Source organism: Gorilla gorilla, chromosome 7 (genome assembly GCF_029281585.2).
Source record: "Gorilla gorilla gorilla isolate KB3781 chromosome 7, NHGRI_mGorGor1-v2.1_pri, whole genome shotgun sequence".
NCBI lineage: Eukaryota > Metazoa > Chordata > Mammalia > Primates > Hominidae > Gorilla > Gorilla gorilla.
The window spans coordinates 11,696,922-11,711,752 of NC_073231.2; the positions used below are offsets into that span (position 1 = coordinate 11,696,922).

General features: G+C 47.9%; 2 protein-coding genes across 2 annotated transcripts; both read left to right on the forward strand.

Annotated features, from left to right (window-relative positions):
• The first annotated feature begins 1,740 nt into the window (after positions 1 to 1,740).
• LOC134759084 (putative ubiquitin carboxyl-terminal hydrolase 17-like protein 23) lies at positions 1,741 to 10,136 on the forward strand. The gene is made up of 2 exons (XM_063709230.1): positions 1,741 to 2,832; positions 10,055 to 10,136. The coding sequence occupies exons 1-2, from the start codon at positions 2,024 to 2,026 to the stop codon at positions 10,134 to 10,136; spliced, it is 891 nt and encodes a 296-aa protein (XP_063565300.1). The 5' UTR covers positions 1,741 to 2,023.
• Positions 10,137 to 10,799: 663 nt separating this feature from the next.
• On the forward strand, positions 10,800 to 13,106 carry LOC134758982 (ubiquitin carboxyl-terminal hydrolase 17-like protein 6). The gene has a single exon (XM_063708960.1). The coding sequence runs from the start codon at positions 11,514 to 11,516 to the stop codon at positions 13,104 to 13,106; it is 1,593 nt and encodes a 530-aa protein (XP_063565030.1). The 5' UTR covers positions 10,800 to 11,513.
• The last annotated feature ends 1,725 nt before the right edge of the window (positions 13,107 to 14,831 follow it).

Genomic DNA, 14,831 nt, shown 5'->3' on the forward strand with positions numbered 1-14,831 from the left:
GTGTGACGTGTGTGAAAACTACAGTCTGATGAACATGACTCCAAGAAGGGTTATCGATTGGGCTCCCCTCAAAATCAGTTATGAGCATTAAAGAACACCGATGCCCAGGTCCCAGCTCCAAGAATAAGACCCTCCAGCGTCTTGTGTGAAGCCACGGCATCTGGATTGCTCATGCTTCTGGGGATCATTCTCCTGAAAATGGTGGCTCCTTTCTCCCTGTGGAGCACCTTTCTAAGCAGTGCCCTTTCTTCACCCAGGACACTTTACATCAGGCACAGGAAGCCTTCTGATGGAGCACACCTGGCCCATGAAAACTAAAGGGAAAGAAAAGGGGCCAAAGGTCACAGTCCTCTCATTCCACCATTCTCCTTAAAATCATCCTAATTTCATGGGCCCTGAGGCCACGGCTGTCTCTTTACACCTCGAGGCCTTGGCGCCGGGCCTCAATTCTGTCCTGTTGCTTACTGTCTAAGACATTATGGGAAAATCCCTAGAGCCAGGATCTTCATTCCTGGTAAGCCAGAGAGCCTGGAGACACACCCAAATTCTGTCCCTCTTAGTTCAGGGAACATGTCCGTTTTCGTCATCATTGAAAGTTTTGCACCAAATGTGTTAAATGCAGTTCCACCATACCATGCGTAACTGGAAATGGAGGCAACATCTCAGATCCTGAACAATTGATGCGAGAATCCAGGAGACACACGGCTTATTTTTGCCTTTTCCCACTGAAACAAGGGCCAGTATTAACAATGTTAAGCTATCCTCCGTTTCACTCCCTGCTTTTAAATCTCTCCGGTGTTGGCTTCTTGAGACAGGGCCTCACACCCGTCACCCGGGCTTTTTGACGGTGCAGTTTTCGGTGTTTGCTTTTGTCAAATTTAGAACTTTTCATTTCATCTCTATCCAATGTTGATCCATTATCACATACGTATGAAAATATTATCACCCATGCTGTGAGACACGTTGTTGTTATTTTCGTCAATTCTTTAAGAAACCAAAGGTCATACTTGGGATACCTTGTGATTTCTCAAATTTTTTGTTTCATGTTTTCTTAAACTGCCGTCGCACGTCCGAAACCACACACTATACAATGTCATGACCATCTCTCTTTTCTGGCAAACATAAATTTGCGGAATGTCATCAATTAGTCTCTCGGTGATTGCATGATTTCCCCAAAGTCTTTCACACTCTACATTGTGCACTGAGTATCTCTTCAAACTTCAGTGCATCTTTCTACCATTGATGCTTTCTTATTTGGCAATCTAGCTTCCACAAGAGCATTTCATGCAAAGACTGGTCTTGTTCTCCACTGGCAGGTAATTTCACTCTTATAGAGAATCAATAGGCTGAACGAGGAAAGGTTATCGCTGGAATGGACTGTTTGATTCCACGGATCTCTCCTTTCTCATTAAGGAAGAAATACACTGTGCTAATTACTATACTTCATTGACTATTCTCAGGTCAGAAAGCGCACTTCCGACTTCTTGTCCTTCCATCGCTGAGAGGATGATGGTATCTGCCAAAAGCACATACTTGGAAGTACACCCCGGCACAAACACACACACACGCACACGCACGCCCACGCACACACACACACACACACACACAAACACACACGTAGGTTTCATAGGTAAAGATTTCTTCCCTGACATTGTTTTACCTAAAATAAGGCAACTGTGTGGCCACTCCCAACCCGGTTACACTCATGTTACATGTGCCTATCAGCCTGAGGAGTAATTTGATTCAGGTGTTCTAGAAGTCATGATGTGGGCTGTGCCTGTTGAATTCCCAGCGATGCAAGGGGACACACCCTGTGACTCATTCCTTAATTGAGTGCTGATATTTGATTGGTTTATGGAGCACCTGATGGGTGGGTGGGGTGTTCGCGGTTGGTGGGGGTGAGTTCTATAAGGGCTGATGCGGCCAGAGAGCTCGTCATTTGAAGACTCTCTCGGAAGAGATAGCGTCTTTCTGCAACCTGCGGTCCCAGCAGAAAAACCTTGTGATCCTTGTTCCAGGCGACATGGAGGACGACTCACTCTACTTGGGAGGTGAGTGGCAGTTCAACCACTTTTCAAAACTCACATCTTCTCGGCCAGATGCAGCTTTTGCTGAAATCCAGCGGACTTCTCTCCCTGAGAAGTCACCACTCTCATGTGAGACCCGTGTCGACTTCTGTGATGATTTGGCTCCTGTGGCAAGACAGCTTGCTCCCAGGGAGAAGCTTCCTCTGAGTAGCAGGAGACCTGCTGCGGTGGGGGCTGGGCTCCAGAATATGGGAAATACCTGCTACGTGAACGCTTCCCTGCAGTGCCTGACATACACACCGCCCCTTGCCAACTACATGCTGTCCCGGGAGCACTCTCAAACGTGTCATCGTCACAAGGGCTGCATGCTCTGTACTATGCAAGCTCACATCACACGGGCCCTCTACCGTCCTGGCCATGTCATCCAGCCCTCACAGGCATTGGCTGCTGGCTTCCATAGAGGCAAGCAGGAAGATGCCCATGAATTTCTCATGTTCACTGTGGATGCCATGAAAAAGGCATGCCTTCCCGGGCACAAGCAGGTAGATCATCACTCCAAGGACACCACCCTCATCCACCAAATATTTGGAGGGTACTGGAGATCTCAAATCAAGTGTCTCCACTGCCACGGCATGTCAGACACCTTTGACCCTTACCTGGACATCGCCCTGGATATCCAGGCAGCTCAGAGTGTCAAGCAAGCTTTGGAACAGTTGGTGAAGCCCGAAGAACTCAATGGAGAGAATGCCTATCATTGTGCTCTTTGTCTCCAGAAGGCGCCTGCCTCCAAGACGTTAACTTTACACACTTCTGCCAAGGTCCTCATCCTTGTATTGAAGAGATTCTCCAATGTCACAGGCAACAAACTTGCCAAGAATGTGCAATATCCTGAGTGCCTTGACATGCAGCCATACATGTCTCAGCAGAACACAGGACCTCTTGTCTATGTCCTCTATGCTGTGCTGGTCCACGCTGGGTGGAGTTGTCACAACGGACATTACTTCTCTTATGTCAAAGCTCAAGAAGGCCAGTGGTATAAAATGGATGATGCCGAAGTCACTGCCTCTGGCATCACTTCTGCCCTGAGTCAACAGGCCTATGTCCTCTTTTACATCCAGAAGAGTGAATGGGAAAGACACAGTGAGAGTGTGTCAAGAGGCAGGGAACCAAGAGCCCTTGGCGCTGAAGACACAGACAGGCGAGCAACGCAAGGAGAGCTCAAGAGAGACCACCCCTGCCTCCAGGTACCCGAGTTGGACGAGCACTTGGTGGAAAGAGACACTCAGGAAAGCACCCTAGACCACTGGAAATTCCTCCAAGAGCAAAACAAAACGAAGCCTGAGTTCAACGTCAGAAAAGTCGAAGGTACCTTGCCTCCCAACGTACTTGTGATTCATCAATCAAAATACAAGTGTGGGATGAAAAACCATCATCCTGAACAGCAAAGCTCCCTGCTAAACCTCTCTTCGACGAACCCGACAGATCAGGAGTCCATGAACACGGGCACACTCCCTTCTCTGCAAGGGAGGACCAGGAGATCCAAAGGGAAGAACAAACACAGCAAGAGGGCTCTGCTTGTGTGCCAGTGATCTCAGTTGAAGTGTCGACCCACACGTAGGGGTGCACACGCACACACACACACACACACACACACAAACAGAAATACACCCACAAGCGCGCACGGAAACACAAACACACCCACACAAACACGAACACCGTCAATCCTACATAAAGTAATGAGGAGCCCAAGATTCTGTCTCTACAACAGGGACAACTGGATAGTGATGGCTGCGTCTCAGGATGAGCCCACACCTGGGAAACATCAAGTTTTGGAGTGGTGAGTCTTCCGAACATCTGGAGGGACTGTCTGTGTGTCTGTGTTCATGGTAGATGACATTCAGTGTGTATTTCTGAATATGACCTATTGACGTGTAGGTTTACGTATGAGGTTATTGCAGGAGACAGGGTTTACTATTTTCTCCTGGGGTGTGTTTCATTCGTCAGTTGTTGGTCGGCAAGAGAAGGTGAAATTTTGCTCATGTGGGACATCCGTGGATCATTCTCGCCACCTTGAATGGTGGAAACTGGAATTCAATTGGAAGATAGGAACGGTGCTCTTCTTTCTTACCCTGGCTCGCCCATTTTAGTTTGGTTTCTGAATGGACCTCAGACGCCCTGGGACTTGTGCTCTTGCTGGAACCCACATAACGCCGGAAACAGACAGACCGACTTGCCTGTTTCACGGTGTCCACTTCCAATGAGTCGAAACAGAAAATTTTCCCACTGGCATGGAAGTCATTGGGAACAAAGTGTTATTGATAATAAAGGAAATCCAACACTGGAGTGTGTGTACTCAACTAAAATACATTCAGTCAGCCCTGAAATAAATCTCATTTGGTGTGTTTAAAAACGGCATATGTGCAGATTCCAGGTCATTCGTCCAGCTGCGAAAGCTGCATCTCTGAAGCACAGACCCTGTCCTGCAATCAGACTTATTTATCCGACATGGTGTTCCTGTGGAAATAATTGTGGGAAATGGTCCCTTCCTTTTCTGTATTTGCTGATTAGATTTCATGGTCCCTTTCTTGCTAGGTGCAGTGATCAAAGTTGACCAACCCCTGAGGAAAGCTGTCCAGGACACAACTCAGGGCTCCGTAGAACCACAGAATCTTGGGCGCAACCCTCCTCAAGCACCCAAATGTGCATACGAACAGGGTCTGTGTGTGACGTGTGTGAAAACTACAGTCTGATGAACATGACTCCCAGAAGGGTTATCGATTGGGCTCCCCTCAAAATCAGTTATGAGCATTAAAGAACACCGATGCCCAGGTCCCAGCTCCAAGAATAAGACCCTCCAGCGTCTTGTGTGAAGCCACGACATCTGGATTGCTCATGCTTCTGGGGATCATTCTCCTGAAAATGGTGGCTCCTTTCTCCCTGTGGAGCACCTTTCTAAGCAGTGCCCTTTCTTCACCCAGGACACTTTACATCAGGCACAGGAAGCCTTCTGATGGAGCACACCTGGCCCATGAAAACTAAAGGGAAAGAAAAGGGGCCAAAGGTCACAGTCCTCTCATTCCACCATTCTCCTTAAAATCATCCTAATTTCATGGGCCCTGAGGCCACGGCTGTCTCTTTACACCTCGAGGCCTTGGCGCCGGGCCTCAATTCTGTCCTGTTGCTTACTGTCTAAGACATTATGGGGAAATCCCTAGAGCCAGGATCTTCATTCCTGGTAAGCCAGAGAGCCTGGAGACACACCCAAATTCTGTCCCTCTTAGTTCAGGGAACATGTCCATTTTCGTCAGCATTAAAAGTTTTGCACCAAATGTGCTAACTGCAGTTCCACCATACCATGCGTAACTGGAAATGGAGGCAACATCTCAGATCCTGAACAATTGATGCGAGAATCCAGGAGACACACGGCTTATTTTTGCCTTTTCCCACTGAAACAAGGGCCAGTATTAACAATGTTAAGCTATCCTCGGTTTCACTCCCTGCTTTTAAATCTCTCCGGTGTTTGCTTCTTGAGACAGGGCCTCACACCCGTCACCCGGGCTTTTTGACGGTGCAGTTTTCGGTGTTTGCTTTTGTCAAATTTAGAACTTTTCATTTCATCTCTATCCAATGTTGATCCATTATCACATACGTATGAAAATATTATCACCCATGCTGTGAGACACGTTGTTGTTATTTTCGTCAATTCTTTAATAAACCAAAGGTCATACTTGGGATACCTTGTGATTTCTCAAATTTTTTGTTTCATGTTTTCTTAAACTGCCGTCGCACGTCCGAAACCACACACTATACAATGTCATGACCATCTCTCTTTTCTGGCAAACATAAATTTGCGGAATGTCATCAATTAGTCTCTCGGTGATTGCATGATTTCCCCAAAGTCTTTCACACTCTACATCGTGCACTGAGTATCTCTTCAAACTTCAGTGCATGTTTCTACCATTGATGCTTTCTTATTTGGCAATCTAGCTTCCACAAGAGCATTTCATGCAAAGACTGGTCTTGTTCTCCACTGGCAGGTAATTTCACTCTTATAGAGAATCAATAGGCTGAACGTGGAAAGGTTATCGCTGGAATGGACTGTTTGATTCCACGGATCTCTCCTTTCTTATTAAGGAAGAAATACACTGTGCTAATTACTATACTTCATTGACTATTCTCAGGTCAGAAAGCGCACTTCCGACTTCTTGTCCTTCCATCGCTGAGAGGATGATGGTATCTGCCAAAAGCACATACTTGGAAGTACATCCCGGCACAAACACACACACACGCACACGCACGCACACGCACACACACACACACACACAAACACACACATAGGTTTCATAGGTAAAGATTTCTCCCCTGACATTGTTTTACCTAAAATAAGGCAACTGTGTGGCCACTGTCCCAACCCGGTTACACTCATGTTACATGTGCCTATCAGCCTGAGGAGTAATTTGATTCAGGTGTTCTAGAAGTCATGATGTGGGCTGTGCCTGTTGAATTCCCAGCGATGCAAGGGGACACACCCTGTGACTCATTCCTTAATTGAGTGCTGATATTTGATTGGTTTATGGAGCACCTGATGGGTGGGTGGGGTGTTCGCGGTTGGTGGGGGTGAGTTCTATAAGGGCTGATGCGGCCAGAGAGCTCGTCATTTGAAGACTCTCTCGGAAGAGATAGCGTCTTTCTGCAACCTGCGGTCCCAGCAGAAAAACCTTGTGATCCTTGTTCCAGGCGACATGGAGGACGACTCACTCTACTTGGGAGGTGAGTGGCAGTTCAACCACTTTTCAAAACTCACATCTTCTCGGCCAGATGCAGCTTTTGCTGAAATCCAGCGGACTTCTCTCCCTGAGAAGTCACCACTCTCATGTGAGACCCGTGTCGACTTCTGTGATGATTTGGCTCCTGTGGCAAGACAGCTTGCTCCCAGGGAGAAGCTTCCTCTGAGTAGCAGGAGACCTGCTGCGGTGGAGGCTGGGCTCCAGAATATGGGAAATACCTGCTACGTGAACGCTTCCCTGCAGTGCCTGACATACACACCGCCCCTTGCCAACTACATGCTGTCCCGGGAGCACTCTCAAACGTGTCATCGTCACAAAGGCTGCATGCTCTGTACTATGCAAGCTCACATCACACGGGCCCTCTACCGTCCTGGCCATGTCATCCAGCCCTCACAGGCATTGGCTGCTGGCTTCCATAGAGGCAAGCAGGAAGATGCCCATGAATTTCTCATGTTCACTGTGGATGCCATGAAAAAGGCATGCCTTCCCGGGCACAAGCAGGTAGATCATCACTCCAAGGACACCACCCTCATCCACCAAATATTTGGAGGGTACTGGAGATCTCAAATCAAGTGTCTCCACTGCCACGGCATGTCAGACACCTTTGACCCTTACCTGGACATCGCCCTGGATATCCAGGCAGCTCAGAGTGTCAAGCAAGCTTTGGAACAGTTGGTGAAGCCCGAAGAACTCAATGGAGAGAATGCCTAACATTGTGCTCTTTGTCTCCAGAAGGCGCCTGCCTCCAAGACGTTAACTTTACACACTTCTGCCAAGGTCCTCATCCTTGTATTGAAGAGATTCTCCGATGTCACAGGCAACAAACTTGCCAAGAATGTGCAATATCCTGAGTGCCTTGACATGCAGCCATACATGTCTCAGCAGAACACAGGACCTCTTGTCTATGTCCTCTATGCTGTGCTGGTCCACGCTGGGTGGAGTTGTCACAACGGACATTACTTCTCTTATGTCAAAGCTCAAGAAGGCCAGTGGTATAAAATGGATGATGCCGAAGTCACTGCCTCTGGCATCACTTCTGCCCTGAGTCAACAGGCCTATGTCCTCTTTTACATCCAGAAGAGTGAATGGGAAAGACACAGTGAGAGTGTGTCAAGAGGCAGGGAACCAAGAGCCCTTGGCGCTGAAGACACAGACAGGCGAGCAACGCAAGGAGAGCTCAAGAGAGACCACCCCTGCCTCCAGGTACCCGAGTTGGGCGAGCACTTGGTGGAAAGAGACACTCAGGAAAGCACCCTAGACCACTGGAAATTCCTCCAAGAGCAAAACAAAACGAAGCCTGAGTTCAACGTCAGAAAAGTCGAAGGTACCTTGCCTCCCAACGTACTTGTGATTCATCAATCAAAATACAAGTGTGGGATGAAAAACCATCATCCTGAACAGCAAAGCTCCCTGCTAAACCTCTCTTCGACGAACCCGACAGATCAGGAGTGCATGAACATGGGCACACTCGCTTCTCTGCAAGGGACGACCAGGAGATCCAAAGGGAAGAACAAACACAGCAAGAGGGCTCTGCTTGTGTGCCAGTGATCTCAGTTGAATTGCCGACCCACACGTAGGGGTGCACACGCACACACACACACACACACACACACAAACAGAAGTACACCCACAAGCGCGCACGGAAACACAAACACACCCACACAAACACGAACACCGTCAATCCTACATAAAGTCATGAGGAGCCCAAGATTCTGTCTCTACAACAGGGACAACTGGATACTGATGGCTGCGTCTCAGGATGAGCCCACACCTGGGAAACATCAAGTTTTGGGGTGGTGAGTCTTCCGAACCTCTGGAGGGACTGTCTGTGTGTCTGTGTTCATGGTAGATGACATTCAGTGTGTATTTCTGAATATGACCTATTGACGTGTAGGTTTACGTGTGAGGTTATTGCAGGAGACAGGGTTTACTATTTTCTCTTGGGGTGTGTTTCATTCGTCAGTTGTTGGTCGGCAAGAGAAGGTGAAATTTTGCCCATGTGGGACATCCGTGGATCATTCTCGCCACCTTGAATGGTGGAAACTGGAATTCAATTGGAAGATAGGAACGATGCTCTTCTTTCTTACCCTGGCTCGCCCATTTTAGTTTGGTTTCTGAATGGACCTCAGACGCCCTGGGACTTGTGCTCTTGCTGGAACCCACATAACGCCGGAAACAGACAGACCGACTTGCCTGTTTCACGGTGTCCACTTCCAATGAGTCGAAACAGAAAATTTTCCCACTGGCATGGAAGTCATTTGGAACAAAGTGTTATTGATAATAAAGGAAATCCAACACTGGAGTGTGTGTACTCAACTAAAATACATTCAGTCAGCCCTGAAATAAATCTCATTTGGTGTGTTTAAAAACGGCATATGTGCAGATTCCAGGTCATTCGTCCAGCTGCGAAAGCTGCATCTCTGAAGCACAGACCCTGTCCTGCAATCAGACTTATTTATCCGACATGGTGTTCCTGTGGAAATAATTGTGGGAAATGGTCCCTTCCTTTTCTGTATTTGCTGATTAGATTTCATGGTCCCTTTCTTGCTAGGTGCAGTGATCAAAGTTGACCAACCCCTGAGGAAAGCTGTCCAGGACACAACTCAGGGCTCCGTAGAACCACAGAATCTTGGGCGCAACCCTCCTCAAGCACCCAAATGTGCATACGAACAGGGTCTGTGTGTGACGTGTGTGAAAACTACAGTCTGATGAACATGACTCCCAGAAGGGTTATCGATTGGGCTCCCCTCAAAATCAGTTATGAGCATTAAAGAACACCGATGCCCAGGTCCCAGCTCCAAGAATAAGACCCTCCAGCGTCTTGTGTGAAGCCACGGCATCTGGATTGCTCATGCTTCTGGGGATCATTCTCCTGAAAATGGTGGATCCTTTCTCCCTGTGGAGCACCTTTCTAAGCAGTGCCCTTTCTTCACCCAGGACACTTTACATCAGGCACAGGAAGCCTTCTGATGGAGCACACCTGGCCCATGAAAAGTAAAGGGAAAGAAAAGGGGCCAAAGGTCACAGTCCTCTCATTCCACCATTCTCCTTAAAATCATCCTAATTTCATGGGCCCTGAGGCCACGGCTGTCTCTTTACACCTCGAGGCCTTGGCGCCGGGCCTCAATTCTGTCCTGTTGTTTACTGTCTAAGACATTATGGGAAAATCCCTAGAGCCAGGATCTTCATTCCTGGTAAGCCAGAGAGCCTGGAGACACACCCAAATTCTGTCCCTCTTAGTTCAGGGAACATGTCCATCTTCGTCAGCTTTAAAAGTTTTGCACCAAATGTGTTAACTGCAGTTGCACCATACCATGCGTAACTGGAAATGGAGGCAACATCTCAGATCCTGAACAATTGATGCGAGAATCCAGGACACACGCCTTATTTTTGCCTTTTCCCACTGAAACAAAGGCCAGTATTAACAATGTTAAGCTATCCTCGGTTTCACTCCCTGCTTTTAAATCTCTCCGGTGTCTGCTTCTTGAGACAGGGCCTCACACCCGTCACCCGGGCTTTTTGACGGTGCAGTTTTCGGTGTTTGCTTTTGTCAAATTTAGAACTTTTCATTTCATCTCTATCCAATGTTGATCCATTATCACATACGTATGAAAATATTATCACCCATGCTGTGAGACACGTTGTTGTTATTTTCGTCAATTCTTTAATAAACCAAAGGTCATACTTGGGATACCTTGTGATTTCTCAAATTTTTTGTTTCATGTTTTCTTAAACTGCCGTCGCACGTCCGAAACCACACACTATACAATGTCATGACCATCTCTCTTTTCTGGCAAACATAAATTTGCGGAATGTCATCAATTAGTCTCTCGGTGATTGCATGATTTCCCCAAAGTCTTTCACACTCTACATCGTGCACTGAGTATCTCTTCAAACTTCAGTGCATGTTTCTACCATTGATGCTTTCTTATTTGGCAATCTAGCTTCCACAAGAGCATTTCATGCAAAGACTGGTCTTGTTCTCCACTGGCAGGTAATTTCACTCTTATAGAGAATCAATAGGCTGAACGTGGAAAGGTTATCGCTGGAATGGACTGTTTGATTCCACGGATCTCTCCTTTCTTATTAAGGAAGAAATACACTGTGCTAATTACTATACTTCATTGACTATTCTCAGGTCAGAAAGCGCACTTCCGACTTCTTGTCCTTCCATCGCTGAGAGGATGATGGTATCTGCCAAAAGCACATACTTGGAAGTACATCCCGGCACAAACACACACACACGCACACGCACGCACACGCACACACACACACACACACAAACACACACATAGGTTTCATAGGTAAAGATTTCTCCCCTGACATTGTTTTACCTAAAATAAGGCAACTGTGTGGCCACTGTCCCAACCCGGTTACACTCATGTTACATGTGCCTATCAGCCTGAGGAGTAATTTGATTCAGGTGTTCTAGAAGTCATGATGTGGGCTGTGCCTGTTGAATTCCCAGCGATGCAAGGGGACACACCCTGTGACTCATTCCTTAATTGAGTGCTGATATTTGATTGGTTTATGGAGCACCTGATGGGTGGGTGGGGTGTTCGCGGTTGGTGGGGGTGAGTTCTATAAGGGCTGATGCGGCCAGAGAGCTCGTCATTTGAAGACTCTCTCGGAAGAGATAGCGTCTTTCTGCAACCTGCGGTCCCAGCAGAAAAACCTTGTGATCCTTGTTCCAGGCGACATGGAGGACGACTCACTCTACTTGGGAGGTGAGTGGCAGTTCAACCACTTTTCAAAACTCACATCTTCTCGGCCAGATGCAGCTTTTGCTGAAATCCAGCGGACTTCTCTCCCTGAGAAGTCACCACTCTCATGTGAGACCCGTGTCGACTTCTGTGATGATTTGGCTCCTGTGGCAAGACAGCTTGCTCCCAGGGAGAAGCTTCCTCTGAGTAGCAGGAGACCTGCTGCGGTGGGGGCTGGGCTCCAGAATATGGGAAATACCTGCTACGTGAACGCTTCCCTGCAGTGCCTGACATACACACCGCCCCTTGCCAACTACATGCTGTCCCGGGAGCACTCTCAAACGTGTCATCGTCACAAGGGCTGCATGCTCTGTACTATGCAAGCTCACATCACACGGGCCCTCTACCGTCCTGGCCATGTCATCCAGCCCTCACAGGCATTGGCTGCTGGCTTCCATAGAGGCAAGCAGGAAGATGCCCATGAATTTCTCATGTTCACTGTGGATGCCATGAAAAAGGCATGCCTTCCCGGGCACAAGCAGGTAGATCATCACTCCAAGGACACCACCCTCATCCACCAAATATTTGGAGGGTACTGGAGATCTCAAATCAAGTGTCTCCACTGCCACGGCATTTCAGACACCTTTGACCCTTACCTGGACATCGCCCTGGATATCCAGGCAGCTCAGAGTGTCAAGCAAGCTTTGGAACAGTTGGTGAAGCCCGAAGAACTCAATGGAGAGAATGCCTATCATTGTGCTCTTTGTCTCCAGAAGGCGCCTGCCTCCAAGACGTTAACTTTACACACTTCTGCCAAGGTCCTCATCCTTGTATTGAAGAGATTCTCCGATGTCACAGGCAACAAACTTGCCAAGAATGTGCAATATCCTGAGTGCCTTGACATGCAGCCATACATGTCTCAGCAGAACACAGGACCTCTTGTCTATGTCCTCTATGCTGTGCTGGTCCACGCTGGGTGGAGTTGTCACAACGGACATTACTTCTCTTATGTCAAAGCTCAAGAAGGCCAGTGGTATAAAATGGATGATGCCGAAGTCACTGTCTCTGGCATCACTTCTGCCCTGAGTCAACAGGCCTATGTCCTCTTTTACATCCAGAAGAGTGAATGGGAAAGACACAGTGAGAGTGTGTCAAGAGGCAGGGAACCAAGAGCCCTTGGCGCTGAAGACACAGACAGGCGAGCAACGCAAGGAGAGCTCAAGAGAGACCACCCCTGCCTCCAGGTACCTGAGTTGGACGCGCACTTGGTGGAAAGAGACACTCAGGAAAGCACCCTAGACCACTGGAAATTCCTCCAAGAGCAAAACAAAACGAAGCCTGAGTTCAACGTCAGAAAAGTCGAAGGTACATTGCCTCCCAACGTACATGTGATTCGTCAATCAAAATACAAGTGTGGGATGAAAAACAATCATCCTGAACAGCAAAGCTCCCTGCTAAACCTCTCTTCGACGAACCCGACAGATCAGGAGTCCATGAACACAGGCACACTCGCTTCTCTGCAAGGGACGACCAGGAGATCCAAAGGGAAGAACAAACACAGCAAGAGGGCTCTGCTTGTGTGCCAGTGATCTCAGTTTCAGCGCCGACCCACACGTAGGGGTGCACACGCACACACACACACACACACAAACAGAAGTACACCCACAAGCACGCACGGAAACACACACACACCCACACAAACACGAACACCGTCAATCCTAAATAAAATGAGGAGGAGCCCAAGATTCTGTCTCTACAACAGGGACAACTGGATAGTGATGGCTGTGTCTCAGGATGAGCCCACACATGGGAAACATCAAGTTTTGGGGTGGTGAGTCTTCCGAACCTCTGGAGGGACTGTCTGTGTGTCTGTGTTCATGGTAGATGACATTCAGTGTGTATTTCTGAATATGACCTATTGACGTGTAGGTTTACGTGTGAGGTTATTGCAGGAGACAGGGTTTACTATTTTCTCTTGGGGTGTGTTTCATTCGTCAGTTGTTGGTCGGCAAGAGAAGGTGAAATTTTGCTCATGTGGGACATCCGTGGATCATTCTCGCCAGCTTGAATGGTGGAAACTGGAATTCAATTGGAAGATAGGAACGGTGCTCTTCTTTCTTACCCTGGCTCGCCCATTTTAGTTTGGTTTCTGAATGGACCTCAGACGCCCTGGGACTTGTGCTCTTGCTGGAACCCACATAACGCCGGAAACAGACAGACCGACTTGCCTGTTTCACGGTGTCCACTTCCAATGAGTCGAAACAGAAAATTTTCCCACTGGCATGGAAGTCATTGGGAACAAAGTGTTATTGATAATAAAGGAAATCCAACACTGGAGTGTGTGTACTCAACTAAATACATTCAGTCAGCCCTGAAATAAATCTCATTTGGTGTGTTTAAAAACGGCATATGTGCAGATTCCAGGTCATTCGTCCAGCTGCGAAAGCTGCATCTCTGAAGCACAGACCCTGTCCTGCAATCAGACTTATTTATCCGACATGGTGTTCCTGTGGAAATAATTGTGGTAAATGGTCCCTTCCTTTTCTGTATTTGCTGATTAGATTTCATGGTCCCTTTCTTGCTAGGTGCAGGGATCAAAGTTGACCAACCCCTGAGGAAAGCTGTCCAGGACACAACTCAGGGCTCCGTAGAACCACAGAATCTTGGGCGCAACCCTCCTCAAGCACCCAAATGTGCATACGAACAGGGTCTGTGTGTGACGTGTGTGAAAACTACAGTCTGATGAACATGACTCCCAGAAGGGTTATCGATTGGGCTCCCCTCAAAATCAGTTATGAGCATTAAAGAACACCGATGCCCAGGTCCCAGCTCCAAGAATAAGACCCTCCAGCGTCTTGTGTGAAGCCACGGCATCTGGATTGCTCATGCTTCTGGGGATCATTCTCCTGAAAATGGTGGCTCCTTTCTCCCTGTGGAGCACCTTTCTAAGCAGTGCCCTTTCTTCACCCAGGACACTTTACATCAGGCACAGGAAGCCTTCTGATGGAGCACACCTGGCCCATGAAAACTAAAGGGAAAGAAAAGGGGCCAAAGGTCACAGTCCTCTCATTCCACCATTCTCCTTAAAATCATCCTAATTTCATGGGCCCTGAGGCCACGGCTGTCTCTTTACACCTCGAGGCCTTGGCGCCGGGCCTCAATAATGTCCTGTTGCTTACTGTCTAAGACATTATGGGGAAATCCCTAGAGCCAGGATCTTCATTCCTGGTAAGCCAGAGAGCCTGGAGACACACCCAAATTCTGTCCCTCTTAGTTCAGGGAACATGTCCATTTTCGTCAGCATTAAAAGTTTT